At 41.6% G+C, this 20,604-nt stretch overlaps 1 protein-coding gene across 4 annotated transcripts in view; it reads right to left on the reverse strand.

The window, feature by feature from the left end:
• Positions 1 to 20,604, reverse strand: part of phf14 (PHD finger protein 14) — a 77,955-nt gene that overhangs the window by 23,146 nt on the left and 34,205 nt on the right. For 2 of the 4 annotated variants that reach the window (XM_019857292.1, XM_019857291.1), the window contains exons 15-16: positions 17,193 to 17,255; positions 12,961 to 13,082 (exon numbers count right to left, since the gene is read on the reverse strand). In XM_019857292.1, the coding sequence (XP_019712851.1) occupies positions 12,961 to 13,082; positions 17,193 to 17,255 (185 nt within the window). Of the gene's footprint in view, positions 1 to 10,933; positions 11,077 to 12,956; positions 13,083 to 17,192; positions 17,256 to 20,604 lie in introns of those variants that run through there. The other 2 variants (XM_019857293.1, XM_019857294.1) reach the window with 2 other exon arrangements.

The raw sequence follows: 20,604 nt of genomic DNA on the forward strand, positions 1-20,604 counted from the left end.
ATAAGCTCTACTTCTGACAAGTTTCATGATCGCGAAAGGAAAATGAGGGGTAGTTAATGTGACACCCTGCCCAAGAGAAAAGAGCATGAAAAGACGGAGAAGCTATAATAACTGCTAAGCTAATATAAGATGTAGATATAGTAGTTGCGAAACACCAGCGTAAGTACGTATGTGGTACAGTACACTTTTAGCAGACATATGGCTGGAACTATGGAACAGCGGCAAACAACCAATCCGCAAATTAGGAGGAAAATAATATCTCCTGAGAAAAGAATATGGCAGCTACAAAGTAAGCATGCTGGTCTGAAACTGTAAATGAATCAGCATGTTAACTTCATATGTCAGCCGAGACGAGGAGGCTATAAGGTCAAAGTATATGTGTATGAAATATATATAATATCACTTACTGTAAAACATTGGTCCCCAACCCTTGGGCCGCACAGAAAGAATAAACAACTTACATTACTTCTGTTTTATTCATTTCGGAATCTGAAAGATGTTATAATTTGAAAAATTACCGGATTATCTGTTACATCTGTCTCCAGTATGTCACTCTTGACGCAGGCGTGCTTCTCGGTCACGTGATAGGTTCCCGCTAAAATGAAACCCAGGCGATAGCAAAATGCGTAAAAAAAAAAACAAAAAAAAAACAAACGTCTTTGGAAAGTTTCTTTGGGAATCCCAGCAGTTTCGATGGCCGAAATTCCAGAACAAATAGACGATGCTAACGCAGCAGCCAAAAAGCAAAAAGCCGCTTTGTTAGCACAGGTAAGCGCTAGCTAAAAGCGTTACTATTAGTCGTCTTTGATAATAGGGTTGCAATCATGTTCGCCTACTTTGTCGATGTGGGGAAACACACAAATGTGTTTGGGTGGCCATTAAGACGTACAACCCGTCAACAATTTTATTTTGACACGGACAGAAGTTCATGAACAAGACAATGTCGGACACTAGTGTTTCAGCCTTCAGGCTGCAGCACATGTTTACGCTCGGCTAGGTCTTGTTTTCAATCAGGGGCAGTGCAATAGTACCATCGTAACACCAAGGTTAAAAGGCCCGGTGTAAACATGAGTCATAACACTCTAAAGTGCTTTGATGGCCGACATAATAATCGCTGAAGTGTGTGCCACAAAAATTATGAGACGCAAAGTCACTGTCACTGCTCGATTTTTAGTATTTGGGGCCTCGCCACAAGGCACGAACCGGAGGCCCCACTACATCCCTGAATGGAACCTCTTAAGTTGAACTCTTTATTTCAGAATAGTCTCGAAAAAGTATGGCTAAGTCTCACAAATTTCTTCATGCAGAATGCCATCAAAGACCTGTGTGTGTCGACTTGGGTCCATTAAGTATCAGCATTTTTTAGTATGTTGAAACTTTTTTGCAAACCTTTTTCCAAAATAAGGAGCAGATTGAAGAAAGTGTGTTTTGAGAAGGCTATAAACCAGAATTTATATGGAGAAAGAAAATTCACATTCACATGACCATAAATTTGTTTTGAATGATAACTCATAGCGAGTTGAGCAGATGTTCAAGGTTTCCATCGAATCGAAAGACAGACCCACACAGAGACGACATTTTAAAATTACTATCTAGGATTTTAAAATGAAAAGGGATGGTATTTATGCAGTCAAACTGTGGTGACTCCCGTGTACAGAATATACCGTATTTTCCGCACGATCAGGCGCACCTAAAAGCATTCAATTTTCTCAATAGCCGACAGCGCGCCCTATAATCCATCCATCCATCCTTTTCTTTCGATCCGCTTCATCCTCATAAGGGTTGCGGGGGGTGCTGGAGCCTATCCCAGCTGTCTTCAGGCAGTAGGTGGGGGACACCCTGAACCAGTCGGTTGCCAGCCAATAGCAGGGCACACAGAGACGAACAACCATCCACACCCACACTCACACCTAGGGACAATTTAGAGTGTTCAATCAGCCTGCCATGAATGTTTTTGGAATGTGGGAGTAAACCGGAGTACCCGGAGAAAACCCAAGCAAGCACGTGGAGAACATGCAAACTCCACACATTCAACCACCGGGTGGCCTGCCCTACAATCAGATGCACCTACAAGAAAGAGTGTAACTCTCTTTATATTCCCCATAGAATTATTTCGCTGTGAGTGTTCCTATGCCATCTCGTGGTGATTATTAGCAGGAACCACTTGTAACATGAAAGGGTTCTGCCCAACACTAAATGACGTGTGCATTTGCCAACATACACTCAAACAACTACTTTGTGAGCTCTGCGCAGCCATTATGAAACGAAGAAGCATACTTAACTACTGACGAAACGAAGGAAGGAGACAAGCAAGATTTCGAAGGATATTTAGCCCCTTGTGAATGTGAGCCCACGAGATCTGTGCCCTTTTGTTGAATCAATTGTCTTCATAACTTTTGTCTTTAACTTATTGTTTTGTAATGCCATCTGTATTGATATGTTTCATGTCTGTGTTTGTGACCAGTTCTGATTGTTACAACTGCAGCGGTTGTGAAGGCTCTACATAAATAACCCTGTATTGTATTGTATTCCCTTTAGTGTTGCACCATCTAGGGGATGCATAGCGCCACCACAGCCACGATAGTAGCTTCTATTCTATGCGCTTTATTATACGGTACACCCTATATATGAAAACAGTGTTTAAATAGGGCATTCATTGAAGGTGGTGCGTCTTATAATCCGAAGCACCTTATAGTTCAGAAAATGCGGTAATTGTAAACAACCACACCTATGGTTAAATCATAGAGCAAGGCATCTGAAAAATAATTGTTTTCAAACTCAAACAAAATATGCAACTGCGTTGTAACTATTCAGGGAATTTGGATGGCGGCACTGAGGAACTTTGTTGCGAATTGTGCAGCTGAGAAATAATGCTCCCCTATCGAGATGAAGCTCGAGGATGTATTGAAAGCGTTGTGTCCACATTCATGAACCATGTATCGACATTGGGACTTGAACCCTTAAAAAACTTCTATTCTCTCCAGCAGCACCGGTGTCTTCACCCAAATGGCTGAATCGAGCCAGTGAATTTATCAAAGGTGGGGAAATGCAATTACCAAGGGAGTGGCCGCCTGACAGAAATCAATATGACACAAAGCACTCGGTCGCTGACTCTCATTTGTGACAAAGTGCACCAGTGTCTTTTCATTGAAAGAAGATTATTGGACTTTGCACACCTCTTACTTTTTGATTTACTGTTGGCCCCGCTGACTTCAACAGAGCCATTGTTTCACGCAGGCGAGAGAGAGAGCGAGCGAGACAGTGAGTGAGTGAGAGGGAGAGAGAGAGAAGTAATGAATGGACTTGTAAAATATTCAGAAAACACCTCTGCAGAAAAATCCATGTCAGTGCTGCTGTCTTTATTAGCTAATCTGGATAAAAGCAATTCACTGTTGGAAGGGAGACAAATGAACACTGAGGAGTTCACTAAAGAGTACTAATTCTGGCCTTCTTTCCTGACGCTGTGAGGATCTGAACCACTGCATACTATCCATAAAGTGGCACTGGTAGACAGTATAGAGCAGGGGTCCCCAACCGCCGGTCCGCGATCCGGTACCAGGCCGCACAGAAAGCCTTAATTCCGTTTTATTTATTTCGGAATACGAAAGATGTTTTATTTTGAAAAACTACCGGATTCTCCGTTACATCCGTCTGTGTCACGCTTGACACACGTCAAGACACGCTTCTCCATCACGTGACCGATTACTTCAAAACAAAACTCGCAAAGGAGCTCGCAAAATGAGTAAAAAAAACTGCTGGAGATTGCAAATGACGGCGGCCTTAAAAGTACATTCGAGACAACTGGATTAAAGTTATGGCTGAATACTCTGAGATCGCCACAATAGCACTGTTGCTATTTCCGACATCCTACCTGTGTGAGGCGGGGGGTTTCTGCAGCAACGGCGACGAAAACAAAATTACGAAGTAGACTGGACATAAACCACACACTTGAGGTGTCATTGTCTCCTATTACCCCGAGATGGGAGCGTCTGGTTGCAGAAAATCAAGCTCGGTGCTGTGGTGAGTCGTCATTTTCATGCACTTTGAATTTGCATTGTATTGTATTTTGAAGGCATTAAACATTGCCATAGCGATCGGAGTGTTGCGGCCAGATTAGACGCTCCTTGTGTTTATTATTATATTTCGAAAACACCACAGTTTTCATGCAGCTCATACCATATTATTTTGTTGTATTATTTCCGCCACACCTTAAATGCCGCTCCCTGAAAATATTGTCTGACATAAACCGGTCCGTGGGGCAAAAAAGGTTGGGGACCCCTGGCATAGAGAATCTAAAAGAAACGAGGAGGACTGCGGCAAAAAAGCATTTTGGTTGTTCATTAGAAAATGAAGTCGGACATCCTTTTTTTGTAAATACAATTGGCCCTTTTAGTATTGTTCAACCTTAAGAGTTTTCATTTAAGATGCCTTATATGGACGCTACAGCTTCGTGTTTGCTTTCAAAACTTAGCTTGTAGCAGACGTGTGCACATTTTCAGCATGACGTCTCTGATCCACTGGTAAAAGGACACTTTGATCCTCTCCTCTTTCATCTATAACTGCTTCAGACAACAAAGTGTATGCAGGAAAGTGGTGAAGATTGCACGACTGTCTGTGTCCTATGTGTTGTGTTGTGTTATTTTTGTTATTTTGACTTCAAGATGGCGCCGCGAGAGTGGCTGCCTTTCTAGCAGCTCCTATATTTTGTTGTTCTACTTCTTCCTTTCATAACTTTGCTGCTGTGAATTGGGAATTTCTCCATTGCGAGACTAATAAGGGTTTTCTTATCTTATCTTATATATAACAAAGTTCAGTTCAGCAGCGTGCATGCCTTCCTAAAAAAGGAACAGCCGAAGCAATACGTGGCAAATCGTGCAGTGAGAAGATGAATATACACCTTCAAACATGTCTCGCAACTGTCCGAGCTGTTGGGCGCAAAGCGTGAGGTCAGCAAAAACAAAATGCCAGCACTATTATCAGTTCCCCAGGCCCAGTGTCAGAACAGTAATGAGACACGTCGTCTTCACTGCAAAGGTCACTCATCTTTACAACTTCTTCAACCTCTTTATCCATCACCGTGGCTTTCGTCTTCGGTTTCATTTTTATCAACATAAGCGAAGCAGATTAGTTGTTTTGGCTGAAAGCGTATTTTCACTCTCGAAACAAAACGGGTGCCAATGACTTGCTTCAGTGACAGACTATAATGGATCTTATGCGGGGCAAGACCATGGATTTCCGGTGAAAAGGGTCGGATGGCGTCACAGTTTCTGCTGTCAATATTTTGAAAGCAATTGGAACACCATCTGATTGAAAAATAATCTGTCAGTAAATGTGCCATACTAGTTGGTGTGTAATATGTATATCCAATAGGTGCTTACATTTTTTAAAAATTGAAATGACATCAAAGGGGTTTCCCTTTTAAAGACGAGGTGATGGCTCCCAGTGGCTAAAATGAGTTTCCTCCGCAGGGTGTCAGGCTCTTCGAGGTAGGGTGAGAAGCTCTGTGATCCAGGGGGGACTGCCACTCCTCCTTTACATCGAGAGGTGCAAGAGGAGGTGGCTCGGACATCTGGTAAGGATGCATCCTGACTGCCTCGTCCCATCGGAATCCGGCTTCTACAGAGCTTGCTGATGAGCTGATCATTTGAATCAGGTGTGTTGGTGAGAAATTCGGGTCACCCGGGAGGGACTCAGAGTCGAGCCGCTTTTCCTCCACGTCGAGAGGAGCCAGATGAGGTGGCTCGGGCATCTGGTTAGGATGCCTCCCTGGTGAGGTTTTCGGGCATGTCCCACCGGGCAGGAGGCCCCGGGGATGACCCAGGATATGCTGGAGAGACTGTGTCCCAGCTGGCCTGGGAACACCGAGGGATCCCCGGGAAGAGCTGGAAGAAGTGGCTGAGGATAGTGAAGTCTGGGCTTCCTTGCTCAGGCTTTTGCCACCGTGACCCGTTCCCGGATAAGTGGTAGAGAATGGATGGACGGACAGATGATTTTGGAGGAGGAAAACCTCTAAAACAGGCAGGACAGTGGGTTTCGAAGACTGGAATTGTCTATCCCTGGTTGAAACCAAGGTGAAAAGTGAAGAAACTTAAGAAACTTTGCACACACATGTCCGCCTGGCAATAACATTTTAGAGGCTTATTGTGCGGTTTGTTAAAAATGGCTCTGATATCAGATATGAATCTGTTTGGAAACTTTGTACACACATCTCCGCCTGGCAATAACATTTTAGAGGCTTATTTTGCAGTTTAGTTTCTTAAAAATGGCTCTGATATCAGATATGAATCTGTTTGGAGCTGGCAGTTTCCTGATTTATCCCAAAGTTTAGAAGACAGCGAGATGCCTCATTGGAAGAAAGCAGGTTGCCCGTCATGTTTGATGGGTTGGGACGAGCGGTCAACACTCAGACTCAGGCGACGAGTGAACTCAATTGCAGATTGGATGTGAATCTTAAGAGACTACGCACAGCGGATACCAAATTGGGAGAAGTTGGTGAATCATCTTGATCAGTGATTGCGAATTCAGCAAATTGATGCCGCCTATTTGGGAGCCACAGGCTATGCACTCAAAGGTTGACTGAAATGACTGTCGGCCTGTTCCCAAAACAACTGGAACTTCTCTCTTGGATGTGATTGGAACCGGATGCTGGTGGATCTCATTCTGCTGGATTTATTTGTAACCCATTAGGCCAGCCAAGGCTGTCGCCATGGCAATGAACCAATTTGTTTTGGCGTGCCAGCCAGGACATCTTGACACAGACTTCTCGCGCACACACATCCATGATGATACATTGCACACACCCCACCGTCACCACCTTTCGTCAGTTCTCCTATACCCCGTTTTCACCTCGTGATGGCTCAGGCGCGCTGTGGATGCGCTCACCTTGGATAGGCGGATAGCTGCTAGTCAGCGTTTGGGTCGGCACCCCCCTTCCCTTCGCTCCCCGTCCCACACGTGCAAGTCTTGAGTCCTATTGTAATGTTCTTTATGTTGTTGCAAGACCCCCCCCCCATACTGTGCCTCTCGTTTCATGCTATCCTTTTTCCCCCATATAAGACACTTGGGGGGGCTACGCAGAGAACTGCAAGGCTTCCCGTTGTGTCTCCCTCTGTTGGTCATTGTCATTTTTCATGTTTCTTGGACAGGTTGTGGCGGTGAAGACAAATTCCCAACTTAGGAGGGAGCTAGCAGGGTTCCCCGTGTCTTGAGTCCCACATGAAGGGAGTGGAAGGAAATTTAATAAAGGCCTCTTGGAGTGGTGGCCACTCGATTTAAAAAAAATAAAAATAAAATTCAGAACAATCACGACGTCTTGAGGTACTTGCGTAACATTTGGCAGGTGTGTGTTTCCCCAAACACAAAAGCTCATTTGCAATTTTGCCTTTCACTGTGTTCCACTGAAGCGCAACATGAGAATTTTGACTTCCAAACTGCGATGCGAATCTGCTAATTTTCAGTCTTGAATACCACACAAATTTTAAACACATTAGCCTCACCCCGATAGCAAATTCCAAGTGTCTGAAAACACATCGAAGCGAGACAGGACAAGCGCTTCCCACTCGGCTCCTCTGTTTAGGCGCCGTTGTTATACCAACAGATGGTGCTGTTGAACCATCCTATTTCCCTTCTATGTGAGGGATTGCACAATCAGAGGTGAGGCTGGCTGCCTGCTGCTGCGCTTTCAGTCTCACCCATTGATATGAGCAGTAAATATGCAAATTCGGGCAGTTTTAATGATGAAATCATGCACATAATTGGATTCTCAAATGAAAGTCAACATGAAGCACAGACCAGAGAAGTAAAATTGAATGTAATTTTATGTTCATCATTGTTGCTAGTTTTTTTACTCTTCATTTGCAGGTGAGGCTCAAAACAAGTGACGCCCCCCCTAACCTCCAGACACACACGCACGCGCACGCACACGCACACACACACACACACACACACACACACACACACACACACACACACACACACAGTTGGTGATCAAAGATACAACATCCAGCAGATCAATTTCAGTTGCGGTCTGTACCGGCCGGGGTAACAGCTTGTCTGAACCGGTCCCCACCTACAATGTCAGTTCCCAGGTGATAAATCACAGACGACAGAGGGCATTACACGCACAAACGGACCGCTGCTGCCGCACGTTAGAAGCAATTAATTAGCTGGCTGACACTCATTTATCATTGCGGCAATAAGATGAAAAGTCAAGAGTTTATTAAAGCCCCACTTCATTTTCAAGAGCTCGAAGCCACTGGCTGAGACACCTCACACACACAAGCATTCACACAGACGCGCGGTAATTCATGTAAACAAGTGTGTAGCAAATATCGGTTTTAATCAAGTATACATGTACACATACTAAATACAAGTATCACACGATAGAAAGCTACGCTTCTGTCCAATTCCACAGTATTGTAATTACGGTGATACCTCTACTTACGAAATTAATTGGTTCTGGATGAAATTTCTTAACTAGAAATTTTTTTAAGTAGACGCGTTTTCCATGTAAATGCCCTAATCCGTTCTAAGCACCCCCAAAATTCAGACATAAATGTTTTGAAGAGCATAAAAATATATCAAAATATACAAATACATGTTACAATTAGATTATTGCACAATAAATGAGAGTTGTGCATAAAAATGATGGTCATTTCCAACTTAACTGCTTCTTCCTCTTTTTTGCCCTCTTTAGTTCTCTCACATATCTATCTATCTAAGCGCATAAACACATACGGTAGAAGTCCCTCTTAGCCAAAGGGATGCCAGGATGCTGCTCGGTAATAGCCAAATGGCAGAGCAGCTAAAAGTATGCTGCGTTCAGGAAACTCGGAGCAGCAATAAGCAGGCTACACATGTACTGTATTTTTACCTTTTCGTGTCTTGACATTTCTTTTGTAACAAGAGGCAATATTTTCCTGTTGAGGTGTTTCGTAACTTAAACATTTCGTGTGAAGAGACATTCGTAAGTAGAGGTACCACTGTACGCTCGGTTAAAAAGAAAAAAATCAAGTAGGTTGGGTAATTGATGTAGCCATGCATGGAAAGCAGCTTTTAGGCAATGTATGAGAAAGGACGAATTAGGATTCAGCAAAATCACGCTTATATCTACAATGACCAATGCAATTCCTTGTTCGCAAAAGTGGTAAACACCATGGGCATTCCGGGTCTAGAGAGGAGCCTGCATTCTCCACAAAGTGACATTTGGGGGCACAACGTGACACTTGTCACGTGCCCCGGCAGAGGAAAAAGCAGCGGGTCTGACAGTCCTGACTGAGGACCACTGGGGACACGGAGACAAAGCTGGGCTTCCTTCTGAAGACATGTCAGTCAACTGTCAACTTCTGGATATGATGAATGAGGAAGACTTGCAAATTCTTTCAAGACAATACCATTTGTATTCACGTGATGCAATTACTACTCACTATTCTAATGTGTCTACTACAAAATCTGTAATGTACCATTATGCTACGTCACAAACAGGAGTGTTTTTCGATACTGTACATGACAAGCTTCTCTCAACCATCTCTGGCCTTTCACTTAAAAAAAGAAATATGCACACGCACGCATAACACAAGGTTGTTTGAAGTTAATTTCGCATTCGTCAAAATACAGCTTAAATACTTGGAAAGACGTGCGGGGGTACTTTCCATTGCATGGGATCCACTATGTACAGTACCTGGTGAACTGGCTTTACAAGTATGCCAAAAAGTATCACATAAACCACTGCTAGCTGCTTGTTGGTCGCTCGAATTCATCATTGCCGCGTCCTTGTAGTTTTGAAAAATTCACAAGGAGAAATAATGAAAATAAACATCCTGTTGGGGCGCCTGTTCTCCGTTTGACAGCTATTTATTTCCTGGTTCGCAACAGTCTCCTCTCGAGGAAACGATTATCTAGACCAACAACCACCATCGCTTCACTGTGCTGGCGCTACCAACCTCCAACAAAACGAACATGAGAAATGGACTTTACTGCCTTTTCAGAAGGAAAAAAGTGCCTTCCTCAGCAGTGAATGGATGGATTAATCCTAATGTCAATTACCGTATTTTCCGCACTATAAGGCGCACGTAAAAGCATTCAATTTTCTCAAAAGCCGATAGTGTGCCTTATAATCCGATGCACCTTATATATGAATCAATATTTTGATTTCTTTGACGTAGTGTTTTAAATTTTCAGTAAAGCGCTTTGTTACAGCTGCAGCGGTTGTGAAAGCACGATAAAAATAAAGCTGTACTGTGTTCCCTTTAACGTAGCTCCATCAAGAGGATGCATTGTGCAACCGCAGCCACTATTGTAGCCTCGATTCTATGTGCCTTATAATGCGGTGCACCTTATATATGAAAACAGTTTTAAAAGAGGCCATTCATTGAAGGTGCACTTTATACTCCCAAGCACCTTACAGTGCGGAAAATACGGTACAATTGAATACAGGATTGTGTGTGTATTTTTTTATGCATAACTGTCATCAGTAGTGACACAGAAAATATAAAAGACACATTTCATCATCAATTAAAATTCTCCTTTTCTAAAATCAGACTGATACCGATAACTTACTGATGTCTTGACACGGCATCCCCACGTTAGAAAATACATCACATAATTAGTGTTGCTAAATGTAACTAAAGAAATCAACATTGAAAAAGACTAATTACTATATGATACTAGAGTGCCAAAAAAAAAAAAAAAATAATCCTAGTGTCTCAACCTAGTTCATTGTAGCAGCAGTTGAGCAGTTTAATGTCAGGATGCGCTGTCTCTAGGTTGAGACAGTAGGAACCACTGTAGCAGCAGTTGAGCAGTTTAATGTCAGGATGCGAGTGAGTTCATCTCAGAGCAATTCTGCATGTCAGATTCTGTCAGTTTCCGTTGGATAAGCTGTTCGTCCAGTTTGGATCAGAGGTCATTGTGGTCAGTCTTGGGGCCGGTCTTGTTCTCTCTCTCTCTCTTGTTCTTCAGCCTGTATCAACCGTCAGTCTTCAAATGCCTCAATTTTGCCTTTGTTTTTCGCTAAGCCAACGGTCATCGGTCCCAAGTTTTTATGCCAGGTGAGGTGGCTGCCCCGGCTCTCACAACCTGTGCAATGCAAAGATAGAAAGAGTCAGGGCAGCACACCTCAAACCCCGACCAAAAAAAAAAAAAAAAAAAAACCCAACCAAAAAAAAAAACAAAAACCTCACAACTTTTAAACTACCTTCATATTAAAAACCTATTAAATATTTCTAAAAACCACAACAAATAATCCACAAGTTTACCTTTAGCTCTAATTACATCGATGGGAATGTGCATTGTATTGAAACTACATTCTGTTCTCAAAGAAGGATCTGAACAGCAAAATTCACAATCTTTACATGATCCATGAATTGACCAATACGTATTGTGACTGAATTAGACTTGGTATCTCTTGACCATGCTCTTCATATTTTGACCTCACGAGACCAAGACAGCGCCTAACAAGTGATCGACAGAGCAAAGTGGTAAACAGAGAGACTGAAAGAGTCACAGAGAGGCATATAAATGGCAATACCAGGACATGTATTGGTCATTTCATGGATCAAACACCTGTCGTGACTGTTGTCATTCAACTCCTTGTTAGCGAACAGCAGGTATTGCAGAAAGTACTGAATGATTGAAGGCACAGACATGCAAAAGTTGAGAGAAGCCCGACATTGCACATTTTTTTTTTTTTGCAGGTAGTGTATACGTTCAATTGGTTCTCCACACAGTCATTATTGTGCATGCAGTGATTTGATGAGAATGATCAGAGTACATTTTTCACATAGTGTGAAAATGTTCTTCCCTCTCCAGTATTTCCGAACCTTTACTGAGCCAAGGCACCCATTTTTTCCCCAAGCTAAATCTCACGGCGCACCACTAATCAAAAAGTATAACTACTGAAAAAAACAAAACAAAAATTTATTTAACCTCCATTTACGTACAAATTTAATTACCGTATTTTCCGCACGGTAAGGCGCACTAAAGGCATTCAATCTTCTCAAAAGCCGACAGTGCGCCTTAGAATCCGATGCGCCTTATATCTGGATCAATATTCTGATTTCTCGGACGTAGTATTTTAAATGTTCTGCAAAGCGCTTTGTTACAATTGCAGCGGTTGTACAAGCTCTATATAAATAAAACTGTATTATATTCTCTTTAGTGTAGGTCCATCTAGTCAGTGGATGCATAATGCAACCTCAGCCACTAGTGTAACTTCAATTCCATGTGCCTCATAATCCTCCATAAGAAAATAGTTTAAAATAGGCCATTCATTGAACGTGCGCCTTATACTCCGAAGCGGCTTATAGTTTGGAAAATACGGTACTCAGATGAAATCCGGGCCTGCTTAATCGAACAAAAATCTGATATACTTGCAGGAAGCCATGCCTAACTCTGTTGTATGAATGGCAACACAGTTTATTGTACCTTCTTTGATTGTTCTGCCCTTACATCAATGGCATCGAAACTGAAGATGACGATGGTTGGCATCGATGAGCAAAGATACTGTACATTTGCAAATAATAATAATCTTTGGACAAATACGTCAAATTGAATCATTTGTGATTATGATTAATACCAACTTTTTTTATTTTATTTTTTTTTAATATCCCGCGGCATGACACTTGGGTGCCATGTCGCCCTGGTTGGGAATCACTGCTCAGTACAATTCCAATAGCACAGCACAATCCTTTTATGATGTTCGCACCTCTAATTCCAAGAAAGAATCAGGCTAAATTGTGCGATTCATTACACCTTAATGAAGTGTTCAAATGTATGTGGCAGGTCAATACTGAGGGCTTTTGGAAGAGATAGGGTCAGTTCCATATGTCTGTTGAGCCTCGGCGGTAAGGACCTAATGAAGACTGAACTTTAATTATCAGGACAGTGCCTGTGATACATGCACACACATCACATGCCAAGCCTCACGCCATCTACGACCCACATACACTCACATTCTCTCACCTCACAAGATTTTCATTGTCACCCGGTCCTTTACAGGTTGTACACTCGGTCCTCGTGTCGTCTGCTTTGTTTTTTTTGAGCACGGCAGACTGCCGCTGTCTGCGCTCCCTGGGGAGTGAATCCTATGGAAACGTAGATGAGAAGAATCAAATGCTGAATGGGGCAAATATTTCTCAGTGGAATGTATTAAGAAATGAGTGTGGTGTACTAACTAAAGCCAAACAATTCAACTAAAGATAAACAATTAAACAGACTATTTACTATTAAGGTTTGATCCATGAGGATTGTACTTCATCAAACAATGTCCAGTATAAATTTTCATGCACATGATCACAGTCCGATCATTCTGATATCTGTCTAAACACGTCAATAGTAAAGAAAAATGTCGTACTGTCAAATAACGGCAACTGATTTGCATCCATATATTTGATCAAAATAAACTAGGTGCGTCAGAAAAGTTCCGGGACTCATCGCCCACCCCAAATATATTTCAAATCCAAATTACAGGAGAACCCCAAGTTACGAACGTGCCTTCTGACATACAATTCGAGTTTCATATGAAAAGTTCATAGAAAAATGACCTGTATTTACACACTATTTGTGATAAACAAAAGACTGGCATGGACGAACAGACAGATAGATCGATGTTGTGGTCCTTCTCGCGCTACGTAACCATCATTGACAACGGACATAAACTGTTCTAATAACAGTAATACGGAGGTGAAAGTTCCACCTCCGCATCCTCGATCAGCCAATCACAAATCTAATACCCGTTTGCATTTGTGGATGACATGTCGCCTTGTTTGTTAAATGACCAAAAATTCAAAACGTTTATGAATGAACGTGGAAGTTGGTCACACGTCGACACACGGAAATTTTGCCAAACAAGTAAATACGGCACAAAATAGAATGGCTCTAAAAAAAAAAAAAAAAAAAAAGGCACCTGCACCGGTACGCTAGCTTTGGTGTTTTACTTTTTTTTTAGACTGATAAATGGGAAGGGCTCGCTTGTGATTGCGTGGGAGAGGCAACAAAAAAAATTCTGAAAATGATCAAAACCAAATTGGTAGTGAATTCATCTTTTAAATGACAATGTGACTTACCACTTTCTATTTCTTTTTAAACAGAAAAAAGGCAGTGACAGTGAAATGAAGCTTCGTGAAGCACTGAAGCTTTGCTACGAATTAGTTTGCTCATGGTTCAAAGATTCACGTTGCTTCTTTTGCTCTGCAGTGCCATCAAGTGGTTAAATTAAGAAGACCAAGTAGTCAAATACAGTCATACCTCGGTTTTCGACCATAATCCGTTCCAGAAGGCTGTTCGAAAACCGATTTGTTCGAAAACCGAAACCACGCTCTTTTAAAAAAAAAAATCTTTATTGACCACGTCTGTTCACCATAGAACGCTAAACGAGGAAGCGTCACTTCCTAGTCTACCCGAGGAAGCGTCAATTCCTCGTGTTAGGAAGGCGAGAGGAGTCAAGTGACGCATTCAAGTGCGCTCAGTTTGTTCCAGAACTGAATTTCGGTCGCCAACCGAAGCATAAAAAACTCGAAATTTTTGGTCGAAAACCTATTTGGTCGAGAACAGAGACGTTCGAAAACCGAGGTTTGACTGTATACAGAATGAAATGAAATGGTAGGCTAAACAGTGACAAGACAACCACAAGTGGCAAAATTGCAGTTTTAGCAGTAGGTTTATCATACAAATATGGCTTAAGGAAGAAACCGAACATTGTAAGTACTGTTTATGAAGATACATATCAGTTTAAAACTGTCAAAATCTATTGAGGGGATCGAACCCAAGACACTGTGACTGGAAGAGCAACACTCTACAAGCTCCTCCAACTTAACATGGATGTATGCTGATTTGCAACAAGCTAACAAAGATACAATGGTTCCACCAGACCTGGGCAAATTACGGCCCGCGGGCCGGATCCGGCCCCGTTGGTCTTTTTAATCCGGCCCGGTAGTTGGTACAGTACACAATTAAGGTTCGATGTAAATGATTGCATTCATTTCATTTGGACGTGTAATGACAGGCATTTCAACGCCAGGTGGCGGAGTTACTTGAAGTTGCAGAGCACAGGGAGGGAGAGGAAGACGATACGGAAGCCCGCAGTTGCGCTAACTCAAGTAACTCCGCTCGATACGACGGAATGCGTGTGTCTGTGGCGCAATTTACAATCAATGGATTCAAAACGACGACATGCAAGTGACTCTTTATTGCAGTGAGTTTTACTGGAATTGTGAACATTTTTACGTCCTGTATATCATGGCAGCCAAAGGAAGAGGAACAGTCATGGCCGCGAAAGTGAAGTGTATCTAATTAAACGAAGCGGGTTGCAAAGTACGAAACATTCGAATAAATAAACGTTTCCTGGAATGGTTTGACTGTTATCGTGCTAAAAGCTTCCCGCAAACTGGACCGCTAATAAGAGAGCAATCAAGTTCCATAGCGCTATGGGTGTCGAAGACTTCGAAGTGTCCCGTGGCTGGCTTCAAAAGTTCGTTGCACGACATCAGCTGAGCAACGCTGTCTTGTGTGGTGATCGAGTGGAGGTCAAGTTCGAGACAGTGAGTGAGTGGAAAGAAAGCCACCAGGTCTTTTCGTCTCATTTTGCAGCAAATAGTCCTAACTTTGTTATATTTTGTCATGTACCTGTACTGTATGCTGCAGTTTTTTGGGCAATATATTGTTGCACTTTGTTGCTTGTGTTGTCACACATGTATGTTGTTAACATACTTGGACGTTCATCCAGGACATATACCACAGTTGTTTCACTGTTCTCATGAAAAAAAAAAGTATGGTAATACTTTAATGCTTTTTCTGTAAAATAACTGCACTTTCATTGTCTAGCAATAATACATACTCTTATCAGCTTCTGTTAACAATGTCATTAACTTATTTCAACGTAGAAATAAAACTGAAATCGGGAGTAGATTTCTAACTTTTGGTCCGGCCCTCCACAATATTTTCTGCTTCTCATTTGGCCCCCCCGGGAAAATAATTGCCCACCCCTGGGTTACACATTGGCCACAATAGAAAACAAGTGCTAATCGTAATATTTCGACACTGAGTATTCTTTTCTCCCCCACAGAGGAACTCTAACTCGCCACCTAACTTCACAACAAACGCTGACAACACCCACAAAGCGGCGCTAGGTCTTGAGTGTTCATAGCAAGTACTGATACATTATATGGACCAACAATGTCGTCTGCATAAACCGAAGCCTCGTTTGTTATCATTGATGTGATTTTCTTGGAAATGACAGGTTTCAAAAGGGGGCTTCATTTGGCACACCCACTCTTTCCTGAGACGCGCCCCAAAGACTCTCATAACATACCTAGAAAAAGGCAAGTTTCTCTGGATCGGTTTATTAAAATCGACCAATGAATTAAAAGAGAAACATACAGAAACAAATACTTTAACACTTAAATCAGAATTCCCCCATGTTCCATGGAAGACTCTTTTTCAGTACAAGAACCGCAGTCCTCCTTTTGCTTCCTTAGTTGAAGTTCATGCACAATAAAGAACAATCATGCTTTTGGTTGTGTTTTACCTGTTATGGTATAGTATGGTTTACTGATGTCTATACTGCATTGTATTTTTTTAACCAAACACTGGTGAAAAAATAAATAAAAATAAAAATAAAAAAAGCATAATTTTTGGGACCGGGACAGATTCATTGTATTTCCATTGATTTCATCGGGAATCATTACCTCGACTTATCAATGTTTCAAGACACGACCGGTCTCACACAACCAATTAATTTAATAATTTCAGGTTCCACCGTAGAAACTTTCCTCTTCAAAGTAATCCCCGAGGAGTTGAACACACTTTCCGAGTACTCTCTGGCGTGCCTTCGTGCACTTCTACCCTAGAAACTGTTTGGATGGGCACCATGAGTAGGCCAATTGTCATGGTGAACGAGCGATGAGTTGTCCCACCACAACTCTGGCCTCGTCTTGCATACTGAAAAAAAGCAAATTCTCCGAGATCTTTTTGGAGACGTGCTGGCTGGTTATCTGGACTACACTGAAGGGGAAAACTCATAGTTTGGGTTTGAAATATATCTTTTGTGACACCAGTACTGGAGGTTTTCTGACACATCTCGCAAGTGAGGGTACATTGAGGTCTTATGTGTAATCGAGTGTTTCGATGATCAGTCACTCTTAAAAATTAAATCTCCACAAAGGCAATTCTGGCATTCTTCGAAATGAGTGACAAACCTCAATCTTGTCTTCTCTGTCGTCACAGAAAGGGATATTCTTTCTCTTCTGCCCTCTGGTTCTCTGGGGACAAACAACAAAAATAATAATTGAATTAAAAGAAAAACAATTCAAAATAGTTTCCTTCATTAATGTCATGTATTATCTGTATTGTTAAACAATGAATGGAATATTGTGTGAATCACAATAAACGAAATACAAAAGTTATGAAGACAATTAATTCAACAAAAAGGCACACAAACCTCGTGGGCTTCACATCCAGAAGGGGCTAGATATCCTTAAAAGTCTTACTTGTCTCCTTCTTCCTTCGTTTAGTCAGTAGTTAACTATGCTTTTGGTATTGCCTTCGTTTCATCATTGCTGCGCAGAGCTCATAAAGTAGTTGTCTTTTTGAGTTTGTGTTGGCGAACGCACGTGTCAATTAGTGTCGGGCAGAACCTCTTTTAGGTTAAAATTGGCTCCCGCTGACAATCACCACTACATGGCGTAGGAACACGAACAGGGAAACAACTCAATGGGGAATGTAAAGACAGTTACACTCTCTTTATATTAGGCACATCGGATCAGAGGGCGTACTGTTTGCTTTTGAGAAAATTGAATGCTTTTAGGTGCGCCTTATAGTGCGGAAAATACGGTATTCATATTTTTTGCAATTTATTTCAAGGGTCTGAAAATGGCTGGTACTGAAAGAGATGTAATATATTACCTGCAATGCAGTTTTACCACACTATTTTGCTGATTTTCCTGTTATTATTCTTCATTTTAAGTTGAACCAGACAAGAAAATTTTGTGAGGGGAAATTTACTGCACAAAAACCAAGACCATGAACATTAGGGGCAGGTTCAGAAATTCTTTTTCCATCCGGATTGCCTGACACATTGGTGGACCGTGTCTCCAGTTGGGGCTCGCAGTGCATTTCCCAATGTGCCCTTGAGCTTGTTGTGCACAAAATCCCCGTTCTCTCATCATCGGTGTCATGAGGGAACTCGAGTATCCACTTATTTACGTGTACACTGTCAGGAAGAATAAGTTAAGCAAACCACAGCAATAATTGTTAATGCTATGACAGTAACACACCAAATAAGTTCAACTTCAAAACTTGACCACACCAAATAATATACAGTGGTACTTCTACTTACGAACGTCTCTTCATACAAGTTACAAAATGTCTCAATCGGAAAAAATACAGTATGGGCAACTACTCCCAGCTCCGAGTTTCCTGAACGCAACATACTTATAGCTGCTCTGCCATTGGCTATTACCGAGCATCTTCCTGGCATCCCATTGGCTAAGTGTGTATGTGTGTCAATAGATATGTGTCTATGAGGTGTTCCGATAGTTTGACGTAAATGTAAGTCACCCAGAAAAAGTGTTCAGCAGTCGGGTGATCGCTCACTATGCTGATGCTTGCCTTGGACATTTTCGAAGGATTGTTAAAAGCTGACAAAAGCAAACGTCCTTGGATCAGTTCTTTACAAAACGCCAGACAAAAAACACTTCTGAGAGAGAACATGAACTAAAGACAGCAAAAAACGATGGTGACACAGTTAAAAGTGAAATGACCATTTTATTCTTTATTTGTTTTGTTTTTTCACATTATGCACGACTCTCATTTATTGTGCATGTATTTGTTACATATTTTTATGCTTCAGGAAACATTTGTCAGAATTTTTGGGGTGGGGGGGGGCTTGGAACGAATTAGGGTATTTACATGGAAAACGCGTCTCTACTTACAAAATTTTCTAGTTAAGAAATTTCTTCCAGAACCAATTAATTTTTTAAGTAGAGGTACCACTGTATAGACATCAATGCCTTGGATGCTTTTATTTTGAAGTTGTTCCCAGCACACTGCGGCCTAATGGACTTGACTCCTCTTCCAGTGCCATCACAAAAGGTTGCTACCGATGTCAACAATACATCATCGATTGAAATAACTTTCAATTGGTAAGTAAGGGCATACCCCCCCCAAAAAAAAAAACCTGACGTAATTACACTGCTACTGTATTGTATGGCGCTTGTTGCCAGCGTTTAGCGGGGGCTGCACCCAAGTGCCACATATAAAAACTATATAAGGACTGCCAAGCTGTCAAGCTTTTGTCGGATCATTCTTCACCTTGCGCATGACTCTGTCTCAAGTGTTGAATTTTTCACTCTTTCTTGTTCACGCCACACACACATTTGTATTTTCATAGTCGTCTTTTGTTGTTTTAGCATAGTCTCGGCTTTTGTTTCATGCGCGCTTTGTTGTTTTCTTTCTCCTTGTCTTTTCAAGAAAAGCAATTTACGTTTATATTGATCCTTGCCTTTTGCAAGCGTTTTTGGTTTGTCTCGTTTTTCTGGTTATTGTAACTCGCGTCATTTGTTGCACTTTGTCGGTCTTGCACATATTTGTATTCATCAACTCTTTTTGTTCAAATTCGCTCTGAGTCCACATTTTGAGAGTCTGGTTCAAATGCTTTATGGATATACATTACTGTATGTACTGCATCATGGGTAAAAGCTACCCGATGGCACAGTGTGCTCTCTATTTTTTCCCCATCAACTATGCAAAGAATAAACAACACATCTCGGGACTGTTTGCGTGTGCTTGTGGAGCTGCTGGGCAATAACTTTTCAAGCAATCATAAATATCAACAACATATTTAACAGACAGTGAAAACAATTCCATCTGTCGCTTTTGGCTCTATGATACACACCAGATGGAATACTTAGTGTTAAGATCGCTTCCTCTGGAAAAAAAAATAAAAAATCCTACTCAACTGCTTCTTCATTCTTGTGTTTATTTCATATTTGTTATGCACCGGTTGTCTCTTAGAGCAGTTTGGCTAATCATAAGCTGATAGATGCTTCGGTGAATAGATCGAAACTCTGCTCAGGTGAGGATATTAAAACTGCTGGCAGCTTGAAAATCACAGAGGCAAATTCAAGCTTTTAATCAAGTACTTCTGAGCATCTCTCACAAGTGTGAATCGTTTCACAGCAGACGATATTAACAGAGTGCCAGTCACAAGATATTAATTTATTGAACATTTACTGCTGATTCATGACATTGAAATAGTATTTTTAAGGGGGATGTCAAGTCAATTCTTGACAAAATGCGGCCCCGCAAGTCGAATAATAATAAAATAATGTGGAATTGTGGAATATGATTTGATGAGCAAAATCCACCCATTTTTATCCATCTGAGAGTGCCCGCCATGTTGCAGAGATGAAAGTGGACTTTTCTGAAAATTCCGGAATTAAAAAAAAAAAAAAAATACACATACACACACACACGCACGCACGCACGCAGTGTGTGTGTGTATACATATATATATATATTGTCAAGAATTTCCGCATTAGCATGAATCAAAAATGACAACTTCCCCCAGAATTTGCTGCATCAAAGTATATTACGCGACTTCACATGCTG

This window comes from Hippocampus comes, unplaced genomic scaffold (assembly GCF_001891065.2).
Source record: "Hippocampus comes isolate QL1 unplaced genomic scaffold, H_comes_QL1_v1.1 scaffold73, whole genome shotgun sequence".
Taxonomy (NCBI): Eukaryota; Metazoa; Chordata; class Actinopteri; order Syngnathiformes; family Syngnathidae; genus Hippocampus; species Hippocampus comes.